This window comes from Prionailurus bengalensis, chromosome B4 (assembly GCF_016509475.1).
Source record: "Prionailurus bengalensis isolate Pbe53 chromosome B4, Fcat_Pben_1.1_paternal_pri, whole genome shotgun sequence".
Lineage (NCBI taxonomy): Eukaryota > Metazoa > Chordata > Mammalia > Carnivora > Felidae > Prionailurus > Prionailurus bengalensis.
Genome location: NC_057358.1, coordinates 113,029,479 through 113,051,591, shown reverse-complemented (window position 1 = coordinate 113,051,591; position 22,113 = coordinate 113,029,479). Strand labels below are relative to the sequence as shown.

Genomic DNA, 22,113 nt, shown 5'->3' with positions numbered 1-22,113 from the left:
TGAGGAAGGGTACTTAGGAAAATCCAAAGGCAAGTGAGGAGACAAGGGCATTAGAAGATTTTGAAACTTTTGTCACTTAAAGCCACAAAAAATACACAGTCCAATTCCTAAACATATTAATGCACATCCTCATGCTACAGGCCTATTGACCTCAGTTCTCACCTAATGCAACATGCTTGGCTCTCAACAAAAAATTATAAGGCAAGCTAAAAAGCAAGGAAAAATAAGAAACAAAGTAATCCCAACGTATATGTTAACGTTAACGTATAACGTAGATGTTGGCATATTCACAGGGGATTTTTTAAAACTTTGATAATGTGTGGCAGTTCTAATGGAAAAAATAGACAACATGAAAGAACAGTTGAGTAACAGTAGAGAGATGGAAACCCAGAGGAAAATTACAGAAGAAATGCTAGAAATCCCAAATTCATAACAGATACAAAGAATGCCCGTGACACGTGCATTAGTAAATTAGATATAAGACATGTCTGAAGAAAGAATCAGTGAGCTTGAAGATAGATCAATAGAAACTTCACAAACTGGCATTTGAAGAGAAAGAGACAATGAGAAAAAACAAAACAACAAAACAAAACGAAACAAAACCCAGAACATCCCCAAACTGTAGAATAATGTCAAAGGATATAACATACTCATAATTGTAATAGCAGAAAAAGAAAGAAAACGTTGATGTTATAATGGCTGAAAGTCTTCCAAAATTTATAATAGATACCAAACCACAGATCCAGGAAGGTCAGAAAACACTAAGCAGGATCCACACCAGAACACAACATCAAGGCAATTTGTATTTAGAGCCTCTCTCCCACCTCCCCAAAAGAGAGAGACAAAAAAAGTTCTCCAGAGGGGAACAAATGTACTTACCTATAGAGGAACAAGTAAACAGTGGACTTCTTTTTATAAGAAATCATGTAAGGAAGAACAAGGCGGGATGAATTGAAAATGTTGAGAGGAAAGAAATAAGTACCAGCCAGGAATTCTATATCTGGAAAAATCATCCTTCAAAGTGAAAGATAAATAAAAACTTCCTTAGACAAAAACTGAAGAAATTTATTGCCAGCATACCTGTATGCACACACAAAAATATGTCAAAAGATTTCTTTAGGCAGAAGGAAAATGATATAAGCCACAAACTTGGATCTACGTAAAGAAGACTGTCAGAGGAAAAAATAAAGAAAGACAAAATAAAAATATTTTACTTTTTATTCTTATTTGATATAAAATATAACTTTTATAAAGTCATAATAGCTGGGTGCCCGAGTGGCTCAGTCAGTTAAGCATCTGACGCTGGTGGTTTCAGCTCAGGTCGTGATCTGACAGTTTGTGAGTTTGAGCCCCACGTAGGGCTCTGGCCTGCTTGGGAATCTCTCTCTCCCTCTCTTTGTCCTTCCCCCACTTACTAAATAAATAAATAAATAAATAAATAAAGTAAATAAATGTATTTAAAAAAACAGACAAAGCATAAAAGGGGAAAAAAGAAAGAAGGAACAAGTTCGGCAAATAGAACAAAGTTACAAACATGTTAGATATTAACCAAACTATGTCAAGAATAGTTCTCCATGTGAATGGTCAAAACACCAATTAAAATTCAGAAACTGTCAGAATGGATAAAAAAGCAAGGCCCGCCTTCACATTGTCTCACAGAAACCAACTTTAAAAACAAAGTCTCAGATTGGTTAAAAGGGATAGAGCAAAATAGGCTAACAATAAGCAAAATAAAACTAAAGAAGTTGTATTAATTGCAAACAAAACATACTTCAGAGCAAGGAAAATTATCATGGGTAAATGAGCATCACATCATGATAAAGAAGTAAATTTTAATTTCTCTTAAATGTGTACATACTTAACAACAAAGTGCCAAGTCAAGTTAGACAAAAGCTGATAACATTGAAGGCAGGTATGAACAAATTCACCACTAAAGTTGATGCCTTCAACACTACTCTTTCAGTAAGTAATAGATCAAGCAGAAAATTGGAATATATATAACCTGGATATCACTATCAATCAACTTGATCTAACTGATATTTATGGAATGCTCCAACCAATGACAACAGAGGACACATCCTTCACCAGCTTGCACAGAACAGTCATCAGTATTGAACACATGCTGGGACATAAAATATGCCTTAACCAAGTTAATAGATTAGAAAACATACAAGGTATGTTCTCAAACTCCGTGGAAATAAGAGATAGTGGTCAAAACCCCAAATATTTGAAATTAGACAACATACTTTTAAATAACTTTTGGGTTAAAGAAGACGAGTGTTTGGGTCAAAGAAGAGAAAGTTTCATTTGAAGCAAATGAAAATGAGAATACAAATTATCAAAATTTGTGGAATACCATAAAAACAGTGGTGAGAAGGAATTTATAGCAATAAGTGCATATATTACAAAAGAAGACAGATCTATAGCCAATTTCATCTTAAAAAAACTAGACAAAATTCAAAAAAATTAATTTTATAGGGGTGCTTGGGTGACTCAGTTGGTTAAGCATCAGACTCTTAATTTCAGCTCAGGTCATGATCTCACGGTTCATGAGATTGATCCCTGTGTCAGGCTCTATGCTGATAGCATGGAGCTTACCTGGGATTCTCTCTCTCTCTCTCTCTCTCTCTGCCCATCCCCTGTTCTCTCTCACTCTCTCTCAAAATAAATAAATAAACATTAAAAAATTAATCTTATGAAGAGCCAAATTTTAAAAAAATGACATGGTACCTCTAATTTTTATATGCCTGTAATGATCTGGCTTTAGAGCTATTTGTAAATATGAGAAATTGGAGTACAGTGTGTTATAAACTCAATGTTTGTATTCCCCCCAAATTCATATACTGAAATCTGATCCTCAGTGTGAAGGTACTTGGAGGCAGGGACTTTGAGAGGTAGTTATGTCATGAGGGTTGGGCCCTCATGAGTGGGATTCACGCTCCTATAAAAGAGGCCTGAGAGAAGGTGCCGTGTGAGATTATAGCAAAAAGACGATGGTCTCTGAACCAGGAAGCAGGAGCTCACCAAACACGGAATCTGCCAATGCCTGTTCCTGGACTTCCCAGCCTCCAGAAGCGTGAGAAAAAAATACCTTGTTTGTAAGCCACACAGTGTCTGGTATTCTATTGTAATGGCCGGTACGGACCGAGACACCATGTTTTCTTCACAGATGTACTAGGAAATGACTGTTGGACACTGTTAGATTTTTATGGGCCTTTTTCTTAGGGATGGGATCACGTGAACATAAAATGTCAGTATTGCCCTAGCTGCAGAGGGGCTTGGGGGAGAATCAGATACCACTTTCCTCAACCTTCACATGGTAGCATGTTTGAAAACCCCTGGATTAAGTTATAATTCATCACACTTTATAACAAAATCAAAAATATAGTCCACTTAGCATTTCTAGCCTGTCAACAATATATAAACAGTTATGTATGAGTCTGTTAGCCCATTTCATGACTTTTATATACTATTAATCCATTGTATTTTGTTTAGGGACTTGTGCCAAATGTCTAGTGGTTTAGTTTCAATGATTGAACAATTATGGAGCAACCATATGACCGATACGTCAGGAATGATGAAGTTGAAAAGACATGGCCCCTACATTTAACCAACTCATAGTGTAGCGAGATAAACAATTACAAAGACCTTTTCAAAGTAATGGAAAATACTATGAACTCTCTCTTTTTTTTTTTTTTTGAGTTTAGTTATTTACTTTGGGAGAGAGAATGTGGAAGGGGCAGAGAGATAAAGAAAGAGAAAGAATTCCAAGCAGGCTCCACACTGTTGGCACAAGGCACAAGGCCTGATGTCGGGCTCGAACCCATGAGCCGTGAGATCATGACCTGAGCCAAAGTTGGACACTTAACTGACTGAGCCACAAAGGTGCCCCATGTGAGCTTGATTCATGTGAAAACATAGCTTGTTTTTCCCTACATGATAGGACTGGAAGCCCTTGTGCCTGCTGTCGTGGGCCACAGACCATCGCCCAGATCTCTCTCCTCAGCAGAGATTGAGACACTCACCTTCTAGCTACCAGAATTTTTGAAGACTGACAGTTCACAGCAGGGTCCCATTGGTGAAGGGAGCTACCTTGCCTAAAGATTAGCCCCTTCCCAAGGATGATTCCTCTGGCTGATGTTGGGGAACGGAAGTTCAGCTGCCTTGCCAAAGGAATTCAAGTTAAGTCTCAAGTCCTTTCAGCTTCAGAGCTTCCTGCCTGACCAGCTGAGGCTGAGGTTGTCACTGCAATGCAGCACCAATGCTCCATATGTCTCATCCTGCTTCCTCTCTGCCTTACAAGGGTTGTTTCTGAGCGCTTTCTCCAGTCAACCTCCCAAAAGAAAGCTTTGGCTCAGAATCTGCTTCCTGGTGAACCTGACCTGAGATATCTCTGACTATAGGCACACATAAGCGTCCCAAGTGTCAAGGAAAATCCTGAGGGGCCAGACTGGACACAGGATTAGGCATTAATTAAGGGAATCAGTTAGGAAAGATTTAATGTGGGATTTATAGGGTATTAGAAGATCCTTGAGACTTAGACTACTGACACCTGCTTCAGTAACTTCACCCAGTAAGAGCAGAGTGGCTGATCAGCCCGGGACCCATTTAGAGTAGTTTTAACACATAGAAAATAAGATTATCGTAGCCCTTACACTGCTGCTATTGGGAGTCTCTGTGCCATTTCAGAAACATGAAGAACTAAGGATATATTTCCCACCTGATTCCAACAAACTAAAGCAGCCTTAGGTGGGAAGCCCCCAAATATGTATATGCCTGACATCTATTATGGACTAATCATTACTAACATTAAATTAAATATAAAATACTGGAATTTGATTTTTAAAGTCTTGGGTTAGGGGTTATTAAATATTTCCCAAGGAGTAAAACCTCTGCCATTGATAACAGGCGATGCGATTTTAGATGATCCATCGATGAACAGTTTTATTAGAATAATTTCATATTTCCTTAAGCATGTAACAGAAAATACAGCTGCCATACAATGATGTGGTTTTTCAGATTTTGTTATTGTTTAGAACAATAACCATTAAGTAAATAAGGAATGATCAATAAGTAACATACATAATCATGGAGGAAAACAGGAGATGATAAAAACTTATGCCATTGGTCATCAGCTGACTGAATTTTGAGTGTCCCTAACTTATGGGGGAAATGGCAGTGGTAACGGAAAGTTGCAGTGTGGAAAAGCTTGGGCTTGGAAATGGAAGTGGAGAGGCACATAAGAAAAAATTTAGACAGATGTGATTTTGCTATTCTATGTGTGAGTGCCTGGGTGTCATCTGTGGGGCTTTGAAGGACAAACAGGGATGGTGATGTCTCAACTCTGCAGTAAGGCAGGGAAGCTGGAAGGGCTGAGCTCCTCAAAATTACCCCTCCGAAATGGTACTCGGCTTAGGTGGCACTTTGACTTGATCCTCTGCCAATCTAAGGGGACTTTGTCAGCAAAGACAGGTTCTTCTAGTTGTTTAAGGGCAGGTAACACGGAAGAAATGAATGTGGGTGCCTTGGGGTTTGTGGAACCTTAGGTCCTAAGGGCTAATTTTCAACAACTATTTACCTTGTCCCACTATGTGCTGTACCTGTTTGAAGGATAAGAGACAGAGCAGTAAACAAAAGAAGCACATATCCCTGCCCCAATGGAGTTTTCATTCCGGTACCCACATCCTGACTGTGGGTATACGTTAAGTATGTATACATTAAGTTATAATAAGTTATACATTAGTATACATTAAGTTTGTGGTGAACTACATTATGGCTCTTAAATGATCACTGAAAGAAACTTCACATCTCCCGAGGTACCTTTGGTCTAATACTGATTTTTTTTCCCTCAAAATCTTTATATGATGCTTAAATTATTTCTCTTGTTTGGAATTAAACATTTAAGTGGTTAGTTGTTAATTTCAACATACTCAATATTTTGAAAGCGCTTTACAGAAATAGATGCTATTCTTTCAGAAAGAACGTGTTTTTAGTACTTTCCTCAAAACAGCCAGCTTGTGTAGAAAATATTTCTAGCAAGACCAAGGTTTATTTGACTATGCTAAGTTGGTCTAACTGTATTTTATAATCACAAAACATGGCCTTATATTCCTGGTTTCACAGAACTGCCGTGACAAGACACAGATACTTTACTGAAGCTCGGTTATCAAGACTGAGCAGAGAACTGAAAATAAATGCCTGGTGATAAGGAGTTAGTACCATCATTCCAAATGCATTAGCTGGTCTTCAGATTATGTCCTCAATGCTTGTAAACAAACACTTGGTGACATTAAAACTTTCTGGGTGAATTGCTTTCTATAGACAATCTGTGTATTTTAATTGTTATGCTCAGTTTGGTGATGATTTTAATTAAAAATGTGAGGTGTCTTTCAATTTCCTCTATGACATAAACATAGCAAGCCCCCAGGCCCAATGACTAGGATTTATTGGTTGAGATCAGGGATGTTCTCCAAGAAAAAACCCTTTCTTTTGAAGAAGCCCTTGTGATAATTTCCTTACATTTCACTATCTTCTCACTTAAATATATACATAGTTTTAAACTAGCAAACAAAAAAAAAGAAAGCTTTTTTTTGTAAATTAAAAATTTATTGTATGATTTTACTTAAATAAGGTATCTAGAATAGGCAAATCTATGGGGATTGTAGAATAGGGTTTACTGAGGACAAAGGGGAGAAAGAAATGAGTTATGGTTTAGTGGGTACAGAGTTTCTGTGTGGGATGATAAAAAGTTCTGGAAATGGAGAGTAGTGGTGGATGCTTTGTAAATGTACTTAATGCCCCCAAATTGAACATTTAAAATATAAAGTGTAACATGTTATGTATATCTTTACCACACACGCGGGCGCGCGGGCACGCACACACACACACACACACACACACACACACAAATACACACACAGCCTTTGAAACCACCAGATTTGCAAAGGCATCACTAAATACTTCCTAGTGTAATGTGGGTGTCACCATGTATGAAAACATTCCAGCTAGCCACCATCAAGATCTGCAACTGATGAGGTTTTTTTTTGGGGGGGGGTGACAGTGGGGTTTGTGGGTCCAGAGTCGATAACCAAGAAAGAATTCTTGAAGGTGTCTTTGGTGCAAAAAGGTGATTTGATTGAAACACAGGGACAGGACCCATAGGCAGGAAGAGCTGCCCAGGGACCATGAGGAAAGACTGGTTATATACTATGGGGTTGGGGGAGGTAAAGTCCAGGGGAAGTTTCCAGTGAGATTTTCATATGCTAAAGAAGACTTCAGCCATAGTGGAAGCCTAGCTATTGTCAGGCTAAAAAGTTGCTTTTCCCTCTAGCCAATCATTAACATGAAGACAGTAAAGGAGTTCCTGGAGAAACATTTTACTCTGCCTGCCTCAAGTATTTGTCAATGGGCTTCAGGTTATAAGGAAATTTAGTTCTATCTGCCGTCTCCTTCTTTGTTTCCCACATTACTATAGAGGGGTGATGGAGACTTAGGTCCTGCAGGATGATGGTTTCTATCAGTTAGCCATTTGTTTTTCCCCTTTCCTTTGTTCTTGGGCAGCCAGGAGTGCCTGAGGAACATCACACATATCCCGCCTGGGTGGGGGGTTGGGGGTGGTGTTTGCGGCCTGGCCTGTCAGCTTGCCTTATGCTCCCTCATCACAACTATATGAAAAAAAAAAAGCTCAATATTTCCTATAATCTCTCAGCAGCTTTTGCTATGTGGTTTTACTCTCATCAGAGAGGCACATAATGTTCTTATCATTCAGAAGTTTACCAAATCACCTATTTAAAGTGCTGCTTTGATAACACAAACTTCTATGGTTGTTGGCCTATGGGAAGAATTAAATGCTCTGTTTCTGGTTAGATTTCGTATTGTTTCAGACCATGAGTAATGCTAGGGAAGTTACTGAAAATGGCCTCCAGGAATGAAGATGTTTCATGAGAAGCCAACCTTTTGATGAAGAAAGCTCCAAAGAGATTTAAACCTGATACACCAAATGTGATCATGCCTCAATTTTCTTTTTTATCCCCATAGACTCATAATTATAAAGTAAGTGCTCATATTGGTGATTTAATCCTTTTATAAATGATATGCTTAGACATCATTCTATTAAAAATGAGCATATAAATCATTTGTGAAGAGTAATATTTCCTCAAGTATTTGAAGTGGATTTATTCAAAATACAGGATTGTTTCCAAATATAAAAGCTCTCATATGATTTAAATGGGAAAGCATGTTTCACTTTGTTTGTCATGTTAATATATATCTGCATCAAAAATTCATCTCATGAATTATTAAAGAAATAACCTCAACAAGGCAAATTACAAGGAATGAATTATTGCTATTACAGGGACAACTTGAATCAAATCAAATAGTTCTCAAGGGACTATAACCATCTCAGAAACAAGTTCCTAAACTAAGTCATTATTGTACAGTACAGACATGAGAACAACACTTTTCATGCGTTTGCCTACTTAAATTCTGGAGGGCTCTATTCTGTGGCGGAGCATTTACTTTTCCTAGGATACAAAGTAAATAGAAAGGAGAATATTTACAGACCAAATAGGTGCCACACAGCCAATACACATTGCACAGACATGACCTGCATTTGAGTGCTCCAAACTAAACAGGACAGAACTTTCAGGTTGGAGTACTAATGAAAAACAAGACGAAGAAGAAAACGATCTCTTAGAGTCCTCAGCCCATTCTAACATTTTCATTACTTGACATAAACTCACAGAGCTTCTCCTCCATGGTTCTGTTCTACCCTCTTTACAAATATAGACTCATTGTATCAACCTGTGAAATAAGGTGTGATCAGGAATGGGGAAACCGCCTGAGGTCACACAGATAATCAGTGGCAGAGCCGAGAATCAAACCTGAGTCGTCTGTCTGGCCCCAGGGTCTGTGTACTCAATGATCACACGATGTATGCTACCTCCCTGAAAAATGAAGTGATCTCTGTTGAAAGTAATTACAAATACAGGGTGTTCTTTGTTTCTGCAATTCAGGCATTGCACATTATTTGATTCAATCTTATCTTGGGCTTGAACTCAACTTTCATCCTCATCTAGTATTATTTTCCTTTGTTTGGAAAGGAAGCATAGCATTGCCAAAGGACTGCTTCAGTGGGTTTATGGTAGCAAGCCTTGTTTCCAGTAGCACCAGTCAATTAGTAAGTAAACAGGCAGGAGCTCGGCCAGGAGGTGGTCTTCCAGGAAACGGGAAGGTCTGGCTTTTATCTCTCTCTTTTGTAGTTTCCACTCACTCCCAAGATGCACATCTCCTGAGCTGATGTCCTCTGCAAAATGTCAACAATTCTGCCTTCGCTCATTGTGGGAAGCCTTCATTCAACCTGAAGTCTTACCCTGTGTGAGACTTCGCAGGGAAAGATTCTACATTAATCTTTCCTTTTTTTAAGCCCATAATTCAGATTGCATGATTTCTCCTTAATTTCTCACACCAGAGTCACCATCAAGGCCACAAATCATTTTCGTACCCTAAAAGCTGAATTCATATAAGATGGTCAATTCCTTATGAGTTTTGCAGACATCCAGAGCTTTACGTAGCTTTATTTTGATTGTGACTCTTCTCCATTTAAAGAATGTTCTCCCAGGAGAGAAAGATGCCTGTAAAGAAGTTGACTCTGTCTTTGCTTACATGACAAAAGCATCTGGTTAGGATGGCAGAGCACAGCGAGGGGAGGGCATGGCTTCTTCAAGCCTCAGCTCTGTGCTTTTAGAACTGATTATTCGAAGGGCATCTAGGTGGTTCAGTCAGTAGAACATGTGACTTTTGATCTTGGGGTTGTGAGTTCCAGCCCCACATTGGGTGTAGGAACCACTTAAAAATACAATCTTACAAAAATTGATAACAAGAATTGATTATAATAGTGCCTCAATGATAGGGTTATCATGAGTCTTACCTGAGATAATGCATTGAAAGAACACAACCAAGAACCAGTGTTCCAAACATTCATCCTTAATATATCACAGCAGCTTCCTGGGCAGTGGGCCTGTTTTCACCATGTCCATCTGCTTGTTACTAAGGTATTAATACATCAAGACTAAAGCAAGAACTTCCTTACTAGTTTCCTTGATTCTAGTTTCACCACCCTGCAGAAACTTGTTAGCATTTATTTGCTAAAATAAAACTTTCATCATAGTATTATACATATATTACCTCATCCAAATACCTTTGATAACATCCAGCTGACAACACATTAATTGGTAGATATTAATCACCAAGTGTGTTTGGTGAGCAAATGAATGAGTAAACGGGTGCCCTATGGGAGACTTTCAAGTCTTTTCACAAACCCTACCTTCATTTCTTACTTCAGCTCCTGTTAGTTATGACCATAAACAGGGACATTCATTTACTGCGTGACTTCAACATGTCAGACACCATGGCAGTTGGTGAATATTCAAGGATGACAAAAGGGCCCATGGCTTCTTTGAAAGAAAACATCCACTTAAGCCCCATTGATTTATTTATTGTCTCTCGCCTTCCCATTGCCAAGATTTTGATAGCGTTGTTCTGTCAGACTAAAAAGCTCTCTCTCTTCTTTCACATTCTTTTTGGCCTTCAGGATTCAGCTCAAATTGTACCTTGTTCTCCATAAACACTTACCTAACTATCCATGTGTAAAATGATCTCTCCCCCACCCCTCCTCTGCCTTTCTAAGACAATTATTTTTAATTATATCATACTTTACTTTGCCTAGGAATTATAATTATATAATGCATTATCAGTTTCATGGTATGATAACTCTAAAATGCTATTAAATATATATATTTAAATAAATATATATTCAATATATATAGGTAGATTATGTCCTATCTCCTTACCGATGTGAGTTCTTTAAGGTCATGCCTTTCACATTGCCCTTTTTATTTCCTGGTATCTTCCATAACACCTAGTATTAATATTTTCTCACATGGTGATCCCTCAGTCAGTATTTGCTGGTTGATTGATCAATTATTTGCTAAGTTATGGGAAATTTCCTATGTAACAGAAAGGTATGTTCTTTGTTCACACTACCAGATATTTAATCAATGTTGACTTGTTGTTTCAGTACAAACTACTTAATTTATGAAAACAATAAAAATCCCTTGACTGCCATTGATAAATGAGATGCTCCTGAGTGTTCAAGAAAAGAGGCAGAGAATTCAGGAATTGAATACATCCCTGTGGTAAAAGAGAGCTACATATCTCCATAATTTTTCCTTATCGTCATTCATAACTTTCCATGTCCCATGTTTATTCCTATTACCGTTTCATTGCTCAAGTAGAGATTCTTCACCTAGAGTCTCTGGATCCTTATGAAGTCCATGAATGCCTTTCAGCAGGACATAGAACCCAGAAAGATGTTATACCTAAGGCAAAGCAGACAGTTATTTAGCTGTATGTACTAACCTACTTTAAACCTCCCTGCAAACCTATGAAGTAGGTAATACTATGCTTATCCACATTTTATAGATTAAAAACCTGAGTGTCAGAGAGGTTTGGTTATTTATACAAGGCACAAGTACACTGAACATGATGGTGAGGGGTCTGGGGAGTGGAGGCTTGTGGGAAAGAAAGATGGCCAAGGTCATAGTTTCCTACTACCAGATTGTGTTTCAAGCCACCCGGCATTCAAGGCTGTCCTGAACTTCACCTGAGGCTTCTTTCTTGGCTAAAGAAAAAATACCTGTCCTGGATGACAAAATAAAGCACCCGATAGTCCATTCCAGCCCCTGACCTGACTTTGAAGAGTCGGTCTAAGAATAAACCAGTCACATCAGGTTTGTGAAGATAATCACTTGTTTCCAGACCTCTTAGAAAATAAAAGGGTGTCCAAAGGAGACCTTTCTAAATTCTGGCATGTTTCACATCTTTAATATACAGGTACAATTTAAATCACTTGTATTTGATGTTGGTGAGGAAGAGTGACTAGCCTTGAAATGAACTTTGACAACATGTAGAATATAGTTACCCTGTTAACTAGTGGGTTGTCAGTAGAAATCATAGTTTAAGGGTCTTTAACAGCAGATGTGGTATGTGCTCTGAATTTGAATATTTCGAATAATTATAAGGCAGCCAAGGTTTCAGTAAACCCTACCCCCAAGCATTCCAAGCCAGGGTAAGTTTCAGCTCCCTGCACAAGCACTACTTCTAGCCTCGAAAGTGTTCCATTTCCCACTAGATTGCAAGATACCTGGATTCTGATGATAGCCCCATGGCATCTTTGTGACTTAACTGCATATGACTTTATTGTGTCTTAGTGTCTCCTACCTAAAAGTGGGTGTGACAGTATGCAACTTAACATCTAATTAAACAACAAATTTTATATTTTAAAATGTTTATTTATATATTTCTGACATAGAGAAAGAGAGAGAGAGAGAGAGATCGTGTGAATGTACAAGGGACAGAGAGGGAGAGGGAGAATCCAAAGCAGGCTCCATGCTGTCAGCATAGAGCCTGACGTGGGGCTCAATCTCACCATGGTGAAATCATGACCTGAGCCAAAACCAAGAGTCAGATGCTTAACCGACTGAGTCATCCAGGCACCCTAGAACAGATTTTAAATCAGATGATGTTGGTAAAATCCTTGGGGTTTTAGAAGTGGGGTTCTTACTGAAATTTAAAAAAAGAGGAAAGATTTGTTCTTGCACAAATACAAAGTGTAGAAAGAATTGTAACTTGGTCACAGATCTTGAACTAGTCTGCAAAGACATGTTGCTCAAGAATTTTGCTAATTAGTTTTTTATATCTTAAGAGTTTGATCTTTCTTAAAATCTAGTCCAATAATGGAAAGCTAGATTAGGTTCAAGAAGAACGGGGCATTAGTTTCTGTTGTGCTTCTTACCAGCTCTGTGAACTTGGGCAGATCATTGGACTTCTGTTTTTTAATCTGTAAAATGGAAAGAGTAAAGACTATTTCCCTTGCTCATCTCAAAGGATTGCTGTGATGTACATCAGAACAAAAAAAGCTAACATTTATGGAGAGTTTAATTAACTGGGACATGTTCTGAGTTGTATGCCTTATGTATATTGCTTTATTTAGTTTTCTCTCCAATGTTTCTTTCCAATTTGAATTAGGTAATAATTTTTACCTATCATACAGATATGGGAACTGAGACTCAGATGTTAAGTATTGTCTGAATTTATACACTTACCATCAGAAGAAAGAACCCAGATGTGAACCATAACCAAAATGTCTCTGCTTTATGAAAATATCTACATATCGAGATAATGTGTCATCTTTTCCATTGCCTCTCCTACTTCTTCTTAATATCCTTATCCTCCCACCCCTTTCTCTCTCTTCAGCAACAATTATCGCCATTATTCATTATATACTCTGTGGTAGGGTTGAGTTTTGATAAGGAGCAAACCAGGACTGGGCAAAACAATAATCATGGTGGAATCCATAGCCAAAGATCTGACTGACTTTATGTGGTCATTCACCAAGTGTTTCTTGAGAGTTTACTGTATACCATGACTGTGCTTGGATGCGAGCACTCTATAAAAGAAAATGATGTGCTCCCTCCCTTGGGGTAAGACACATACATAAAAAGCTACAATACGAAGAAGAAGGGATTACCTGTCATATGAAAGAAATAGATACAAGAGGAGTTCAAGAGGAAAATGTAATTGATTCCACATAAGAGGATCATGGACTTTGCACCAATGTCCAGGGAAAATAATTCTTGGCTTTTTTCTAAATGATCCAAATAACTGGGTATGTGGTTATTAGATGTCAAAGAGAGGAGGTGTTGGGCAGGGAGTTGTAAAATTAAGGGAGGCTGGTCTTGGGAAACAAGGAAAAATATCATGTGACAGCACCCCTCCCCTCCTTTAGATATCCACTCAGGAATTTAATTCCTTCAAGTTTCATTAAGGCAGAAGTATTTACTGTAGAATTGTGTAGTTGGATGGCTAGAGGAGGGGAGGGGAAGGTGGAGGAGGGGAGGGTTAACCTCTCATGTTTCACAGATGTGGATTTCAAGTTTCCACCTGGTAACAGCCTAGGGGCCATGGCGTAAAGATACAAGTCAAAACATAGAGACACAGAGGAAAAGAATTAAAGAGCATCCAGCAAGGGAATTAAGAAAAACTCAAAAAAGCTTTCCAGTGGCTAAATAAATATCTTTCCTTGTGTTTACATTTCCTTTTTGCTATTTACTGAAATTTGAAAAGAGCCATAGACTCTGTTGCCTTTTCAAAATTCTGGATTATATAAAAGTGTGGTCCATGAAAATCAAAATTTTCATATACAGGCTAAATTAAAATGAAACCCATTTCTGGTATCTATGTGTTTTATTTAGAAAAACAAAAAGAAACCTAAAGGCTGGTAAACAACAAGAGAGACTATAAACTATGAGTGAGGAAATAATAATAACGTGATATTCTTTTCATAAAAAATCATGACTTTTTTCCAGGACACTAGAAATATGTTCAAAATACACAGGAAAACTCCACAGCAGAGTGCTTGAATTTGCGCAAACAGCCCAAGACAAGTAAGAATCTGAATGAAAATTTTCACATAAATCTACTCATTTATTTCTGCAGACCACATTTAAAATAACTACAAGATTAATTTCGTTCCATTTGCTGGATTTACACATCCTGATAGCAAGAAAAACTGTCATTTTGGAAGTATAAATGCTTCTTATAAACAAGACTAGAAAGGGTGGCTAGTGCAGTGAGGTTGGGGGTGGGGAAGCAAACCCTTTAGCTACAATGTTTTAGGGAAATGAATCCACACACTAAAACAAATTTCAAATCAAGTTGCCCCTCGCTACCACATAAGCAGTTTAGAATCTTAAGCAGATGCAAAAGGAATAAAGCAAATGGGGAGAAAAAAGGTCGATAAACTTTCTGGCTGCAATACAAGAGACATATCATTACCATATGATCTAATGTGGGTGTCAGCCGGATTGTGTTCATTGAGGGAAACCTTATTTTTTAACCGTGCTATGGAGTAGAAGCAGGAGGTTTTCAACCTAGTGACAGTCACAGAGCAGCACCTACCCCCTCCTCCTTTCCACACCTGCAAACTCTTTTGCTGGGGCTGAATATTTAGTGTAATTACATCTCAGCTTTGAGGGCTCCTGTGGCAAATCCCCGGATTAAAAGGTATGGTTTTCAATAATTGTCCTGAACTCTGCTACAGACTAATAAAACTTCGATCAAGTTGAGAGCAAAAAGGAATTGTTTGGTGAGAAAAAGGAGAGAAAAAGAAATCGTGCTAAACTTTTGATAATCTTTATGCAGCATTTTAAACAAGTATTGCTTGAAGACAGAAGTTAAATATTTGGTAAAATGGTTGAATGCATTGTTTTAGTTCTTTCTGTTCTTGCAAAGATGTTTATTAAAAAAACTGTAACCTAACACCATGAGTATCTATATTGATATATGTTGTATTTGTACTAATGAAATGTTTTACCTCTTTAGAAAGTATTTATAAAAAAAGTATTCTAGATCAGCATCGAATTTGTAATTGGGTTATATGTATGTACTTAAGGAGTTAGTCCCCTCCTGAATTCTTGCATATGTTCAGAACTTTTAAAACCTCAGTGATGTGAACTCTGGTGATGAGCTGCAGAAGTTAAATGTATATTTCTACAACCTAGAAAAGAACAGAAATTATCATCACAGAGCTGAAAATAAATATTGCAAATATTATGCTGTGTATTAAAGAAAATCTCACAGTTAGCTACATAATTCCTTACAGGGAAAGATAAGACCCAGTCAGTATTCTCAATGCAAATGAAATTGTATTGTAAGATACATCACTAGGGTGTAGGTTATTTTTCTTGCTAATTTCAAAAGAGGGTACCACCGATGACCACTGGTTAAGTGGGCTCCCAGTGACATAAATTCCTGTGGTTTTGCTTTTCCTATTGCTATTTTGACCAGAAAAAGAACCAAATGCCTCCTATAGCAGCCCTTATTTGTGGATAAATGCCTTTTTTATTGTCTATTTTTAAATCGTTTCTGTTATTATTGAGGTTTTCCATTCACCTAGTGCTGGGGGATTTTTATTTTTGTCTGTAGTTATAGTTTTACTAATCTCCTGAGGGTTAAATTTGGATTTTGAAAGTCACACCAAAGGCATAAATGACATCCTACAAATGGTGATCTGAATTACATAGTGAATTTAATGGGGTGAAGTAGTTTAAGGAGACAGAAATTATTATTTTTGATGAAACACTTAGAAAGTGGGGCAAGTAGCTTTAGTGCAGTAGTGACATTATACCTAACAATTAGCAGGTAGGAAGAAGTCATACTTTTTGAGAATGCTTAAAACAATTTCAAAGAAACTTGGGAAATATAATATGTCAGTAAATGATCTTCTGGTTTCCACAGGGCAACTGCTATTTTGTGTTTATTTTTCTTATATACTAAGGAAGGAAAAATGATGAAAAATTATTAATATCAATAGCCCCCACTAATTGTTTTAAGATGCTGCATCTTCAAGTATGATGACAATAATTTAAAGAAATAATCTCCTGGGGGAATTTGTATAAAGTTTCTTGACATATTCTTCTCCAGGACATTCAGGGTTAAAATGAACAGACACACACACACACACACACACATGCACACGCACACGCACACGCATCAAAGTGATATAATATAAGTAATGAAAGCTATAAACTTCCTGTTTGTGTTCAGCTTTAACCAAGAAAAATATTGTGTAGAGAATTTGCACCATTTTAACAAGAGGAAACACATATAAATGATAATATTCCTCTGAGCTCATGTTCAACATTTCTTTTTTTGAGTTAGTGAAACAACCAGGCGTTCTCTGCTCTGGAGAAAAGATCACAAGGCAACATCTGCGTTAATTCGCATTGCTATTTATTAAATCTGCAATTACTTTGCTTCATTTTTCTCTTAAAATTGTAAGATATTAAATATGCAAGGCTAGCAAACTGTGGTAAACCGTAAACATTGCATTTTAATGTGAAACAGACCAAAAACCACTCCCTGAGATCCAGTCCAAGGAAACACTGCCAAAACAATAGGGTCTCCGTAAAAAGGCTGTGCGGTAAATGAGTGGGAACATACTCCTAGAGAAAACCTGATACCAAATTTAAAGGGGCAGTGTGACTAATAAACTTGGTGGTATTTTTTAAATGAAAAGCCACGACCCGTTCTGTATATGTGCTGCCTTATACACACCTCAGTAATAAGTAGAAACTAAGAACAAAAGTGTAAGAAATCCAAAAACTGTTTTTCCCTCTCTAGTGGACCTAGCCAAGATTTTCCAGAAGATCCTTAGATACCTTAAGGTCAGGGCGTACAAAGTTGCTTGTTTTGTTGTTGTTGTTTGTTTTTTGGGTTTCTTTCTTCCTTCTTTCTTTTTTCTTTTCTTTTCTTTTTTTTTTTTTTGCATATGCTACCATTGGCTGCTGACAAAAAAATCATTCTTTAAGTCTAGTTATGAATTTGCAGCTTTAATATGTTCCTTGTAAGTGTACAATTCAACGTAGATGTGGCAAAACTAAAGATAGTATCTACAATGTGTTTTTGGAATCCTTAGAACATTTCCAGTGGTGTTTTAAAATATATCAGCTCAAAAATAGACTGTTTATTCTCCATATGATCAACTACTTTTTGTCAATTAAGATTTAGTTCACTTCAGCTAACAAAACAACAAATTCAACAACAGATATATAAATCTAAAGGGCTTATTGAATGAATGGAGAAGTACATGGATTTGTCAAAACTGTACTTTTGTTTCTTTACAAAAAACCAGGTAACATGGGAGTCATATAAAAATCAGTAGGATTTTCCATAGATGTTTATTTGTTTTTTTAAAAAATGATCAGTTTGAGAAACTGGTCAATAGATTTATTTTGAAAAGTAAACTGTGCTTATACCAAATTTAAGTTTTGGATCGGTTACCTTCCTCATGCTAGAAATTTGCTATTGAAAAAATATAACTTTGTGTTTTAAAAAATCAGACTGGTTGCTTGGAACAAACCGAATAACGTGTATTGTTAATAAATTGATGGTCAATTGAGTCATTTTTGTGCTAAATATTGTGCAAGGCCTGGGTACAGAACAAAGAATAATAAGACACGCCCTGAAGGAGTGCATCTTCTAGCTGGGGGGGACAGACCAAGCACGCCAAACAAATTACAGTATAATGTGATAAGTTCTTTAAAAGAGGTAAGAGCAACGTGCTTTGGGACACAGAAGAGGGAGGAAGCAGCATCCTGTGTGGATGAGCCAGGGAATACACAAGGGAAGTCCATTATCTCATTCAATCTTTACAACTCTCTCCCAAGGTAGGTATTTTAAAGGGCAATTAGCTTTGAGTGTCAGGGCTGTGGTGGGGGTCGGGAGTGGAGGAGTGGAGAGGAAATGGAGAGAAACAGGGCTTGAAACATCGGCACCAAATTGTGAATGGTCTCACTTGCAGCAAAGGGGATGTGGACCTGATGGGCAAGCCTTGAGAAGTCAACAAGGAGTTTTCAGTAGAATAGAAATACAATGAAATCTGATTTTCTGAACATGACTTGGGCAGCAGAGTTGAAGATGGCCTGGAGTAGAGGAAATCTTCAAGGCCAAGGCCGAGACCAGTTGGAAGCTCTTGTGAAAGTTCAGGGAGTGATGAGAAAGGTCTGGACCAAGATAAATACAGTGGGATGGAGAGAGGAGATTGGCTTCCAGACACAGGAATTGGAGATCTCTCATGTGTATAGATGAAATTTTATTTGACCGTAGCATGGCTTATGTTGAATGAGCATTGAAAATTCCAACGTGATCTATCATCTTAAAGATTTTGCAAATGATGTGAATATATATTGCCTTAATTCAGACTCCAAATTCAAGCAAGCAGATTTCGAGAACATTCACATTTCTTTACATAAGTAAATAGCTGTGCCAGGTAGTCTATTGTGTACCTTTCAAATACATTTCAATATTCGGCTTCCTAACAATAAATGAAATATGGTTTTTTTTATGCTTTACACTCACTCTACTGTGGGGTGTCATATCAGAGATAACACCGTAACCAGGCAGTACTACTCCTCTAAACCTTTCGTTTGTTTCCCAGGTTCCTTGGCAGTGAAAATACATGAGATAAATCATGAAGGCAACTATCATCTTCCTCCTGCTTGCACAAGTTTCCTGGGCTGGGCCGTTCCAACAGAGAGGCTTATTTGACTTTATGCTAGAAGATGAGGCTTCTGGGATAGGCCCAGAAGAGCACGCTCCTGTTGATGCTGAATTAGAGCCTCTGGGGCCAGTGTGTCCTTTCCGCTGTCAGTGCCACCTTCGAGTTGTGCAGTGTTCTGATTTGGGTGAGTAGGTGCAGGGGGCTCTCTTCCCTTACCTTGTTTTATGTTCTATTTTTTTGTTACTGTTTGTTTCAAATAGTTAGTTAACATATCCCCTACCCTGTTGTGTTCACAGGAATGGGCTTCCTTGAGAGTTAAAATATTTTCATTTTGAATCCCCGCAGTTCCAAATGTGAGAGACAGTGCCACCTATGGAGAAGCAAAGGAAGCGGAATAGCATAGAAAGAAGTAGCCTTGAAGTTAGGAGACTGTTTTCTTCCCTTTTTTAAAGTAGGGGCTCCATCACTTGCACAATCTTGGACAAATCACGTTTTGAAAAATCTTTCTGAGCTTCATGGTCCCCCTTCTTTGAAATAAAATTTTGAACAAATCACTGTCCTATGATTCCAAAGTGAAGGCTCATTTTAATTCAGTGATTTGCTTTCAAGAAATACTAGATATTAAGACGTGGGTGATGTCTCTACTCTTGGCTTAGCCCAGATAACGGTGTTTGAACATTACTAAATTGTAAAGTATGTAGAGTTATCAGAAGTAAAACAAGTAAAGTTTTAGAACAAAAAATTATCTTTCAAGGACCGAACTACTCCCTTAATCTCTGGGTCTTAGTTTTGGCTTTACATTTGGCATTCTGTAATCTAGCTATTTATATTCTTTAGAAAGTTTCAAAAGCAATCTTTACAGCCAAGATATGGTGTAAATATCCAATATAATCACGAGACATATAACTTTAGCCCAACACTGTATACACTTTGATTTATCATGTTTCAGGAAAAATTTGGCCTGGGAATTCCAAGAGCAATACACTCAAAAGATAAATCTCCAGAAAGTTTGAGGCCCCAGCAGATGGGCCAAAGGGGAATGAATGTAGTTGACATGACAGTTGATTTGTATCTCTCTCTCTCTCTCTCGGTTCATTTATTATAAGGAAAAATAAAGAAAAAAAAATCCCCACAGAATGACTTTACCATGGGGTATGGAGTATTTCCTTACAGGAGAAACTCCATAGTGTAGTAGGGTACTTCTTTTCGACACTCTATATTTATTCAGAACATGCTTTCTAGCAATATTTTGCAGGGAAATTTGCCATTAATTTCTATAGTTGGAATAAACTACAAACTAGAACCCAGGAAAACATAAAACATGTTCAATACTAACAACTGAAAATCAAACACTTCAAGATAGCTTTTTCAGTGCTGACGTATAGCCATTTAACCCCCTCCCCACTAAAGTGTGTAGAAGGCTTTAAAAAGGCTACAGGATAATTCCACTGGATTCATGTATTCATTCAGCAAATACATTGTGACCCCACAATGTTGTAAGCCCTGGGAAGAAAGGAATGAGGAAGACAAATATGGTCCTTATTCATGTGGGTCTGATATTATATTAGTGGTGATTATTTCTTTTTTGAATTGTATATTCACTACAAGGGGGATTAGATTGCTATCAAATTCTACAGAAACTATTATAAGCATCTAGAGATTACCTGCCTTACTCATATAGGCAGAAAAATAATGGAGATGAAAATATCTGAACAGAGGAATCATCATATGATGGATATACTAGTGGTAAACTTTTGTTTTTTTAATGTTTATTTATTTATTTATGAGAGAGAGAGAGAGAGAGACAGAGAGACAGAGAGAGACAGAGAGAGGCAGAGAGAGAGGGTGACAGAGAATCCCAAGCAGGCTCTGTGCTACCATCACAGAGACTGATGTGGGGTTCAAACTCAAGAACCATGAGATCATGACCTGAGCTAAAATTAAGGGTCAGATGCTTAATCAGCTGAGCCACCAGGTGCCCCAAGTGGTAGACTTTCAAAAAATTTATTAAATGGCCAAGTTCCTAAGACATGTGATACACGTTAAATCTCACTTGGCCTCTCGTAACGACGTTAAAAAGATTCATGATTATTCCCACTACATATAATACCGACAATGAACAGTTGATAATTTTAAGGAGCAAAGACTTGTTCGGTCACTTCACTGGTTTTATTTTTCCATAGATGTGGCTTTATTTTGCTCACATGATAAATAGTTTATAAAGCTTGACTCTGATGAAAGCATTGAAGACAGTTTTATACTGGTCTTTCATAAAAAAGGCCTAAGGCTATTTCTCAAAACTAAACAGAAAAATCCAGTCTCAGGAAACATCAAGTTCATTGACTTGGGCGTCTCATGATACGGCTTTGTTGTTGTCCTTGTTATTATTTTGTATTGTTTATTTTGAGTTGTTTTTTGATAAGGAAATTTTTTACGTGTTACCTTTATCTAAGAGCCCAGAGTGCACGTCTTTCCTGTAAAAGGTTTACTGACATTATATACCAAAGAAGTAGCCAACATTGTGATAATGATTTGTTTGGGGAAACCCTATATAATTAAGAGAACTGAGTTCCCATGAGCAATGGTCTCATCTAAGTTACTTTTAGTTTCTGTTAAATTCATATTTAAATATATTGTAAATAATTTTGGTCAGATATTTCTAAAACAGAAAATACATTTTTAAGTGTTTATTTATTTATTTTGAGAGGGGGGGGTGGGGGAGGGGCAGAGAGAGGGGGAGAGAGAATCCCAAGCAGGCTCTGCACTGTCAGCATGGAGCCCAACCTGGGGCTCGAACTCACGAACTGTGTGATCATGCCCTGAGCTGAAATCAAGACATGGGCGCTCAACTGATTGAGCCACCCAGGTGCCCCAATATATATTTTCCAAATGAGGATTCTATGGAATAAAGGCTGAAAGATATGTAAAAAAGAAAAAAAAAGGAAGTAGAAATAGGCAACCTTGTTCATAGTAAAGGCGATGCAGTTTATTTT

At 37.6% G+C, this 22,113-nt stretch overlaps 1 protein-coding gene across 2 annotated transcripts in view; it reads left to right on the top strand.

Annotated features, from left to right (window-relative positions):
* Positions 1–14,703: 14,703 nt before the first annotated feature.
* Positions 14,704–22,113, top strand: part of DCN (decorin) — a 43,640-nt gene continuing 36,230 nt past the window's right edge. The window contains exons 1-2 of one of the 2 annotated variants that reach the window (XM_043562055.1): positions 14,704–15,123; positions 19,058–19,304. In XM_043562055.1, the coding sequence (XP_043417990.1) occupies positions 19,091–19,304 (214 nt within the window). In that variant the 5' untranslated portion in view covers positions 14,704–15,123; positions 19,058–19,090. Of the gene's footprint in view, positions 15,124–18,033; positions 18,288–19,057; positions 19,305–22,113 lie in introns of those variants that run through there. The other variant, XM_043562056.1, reaches the window with a different exon arrangement.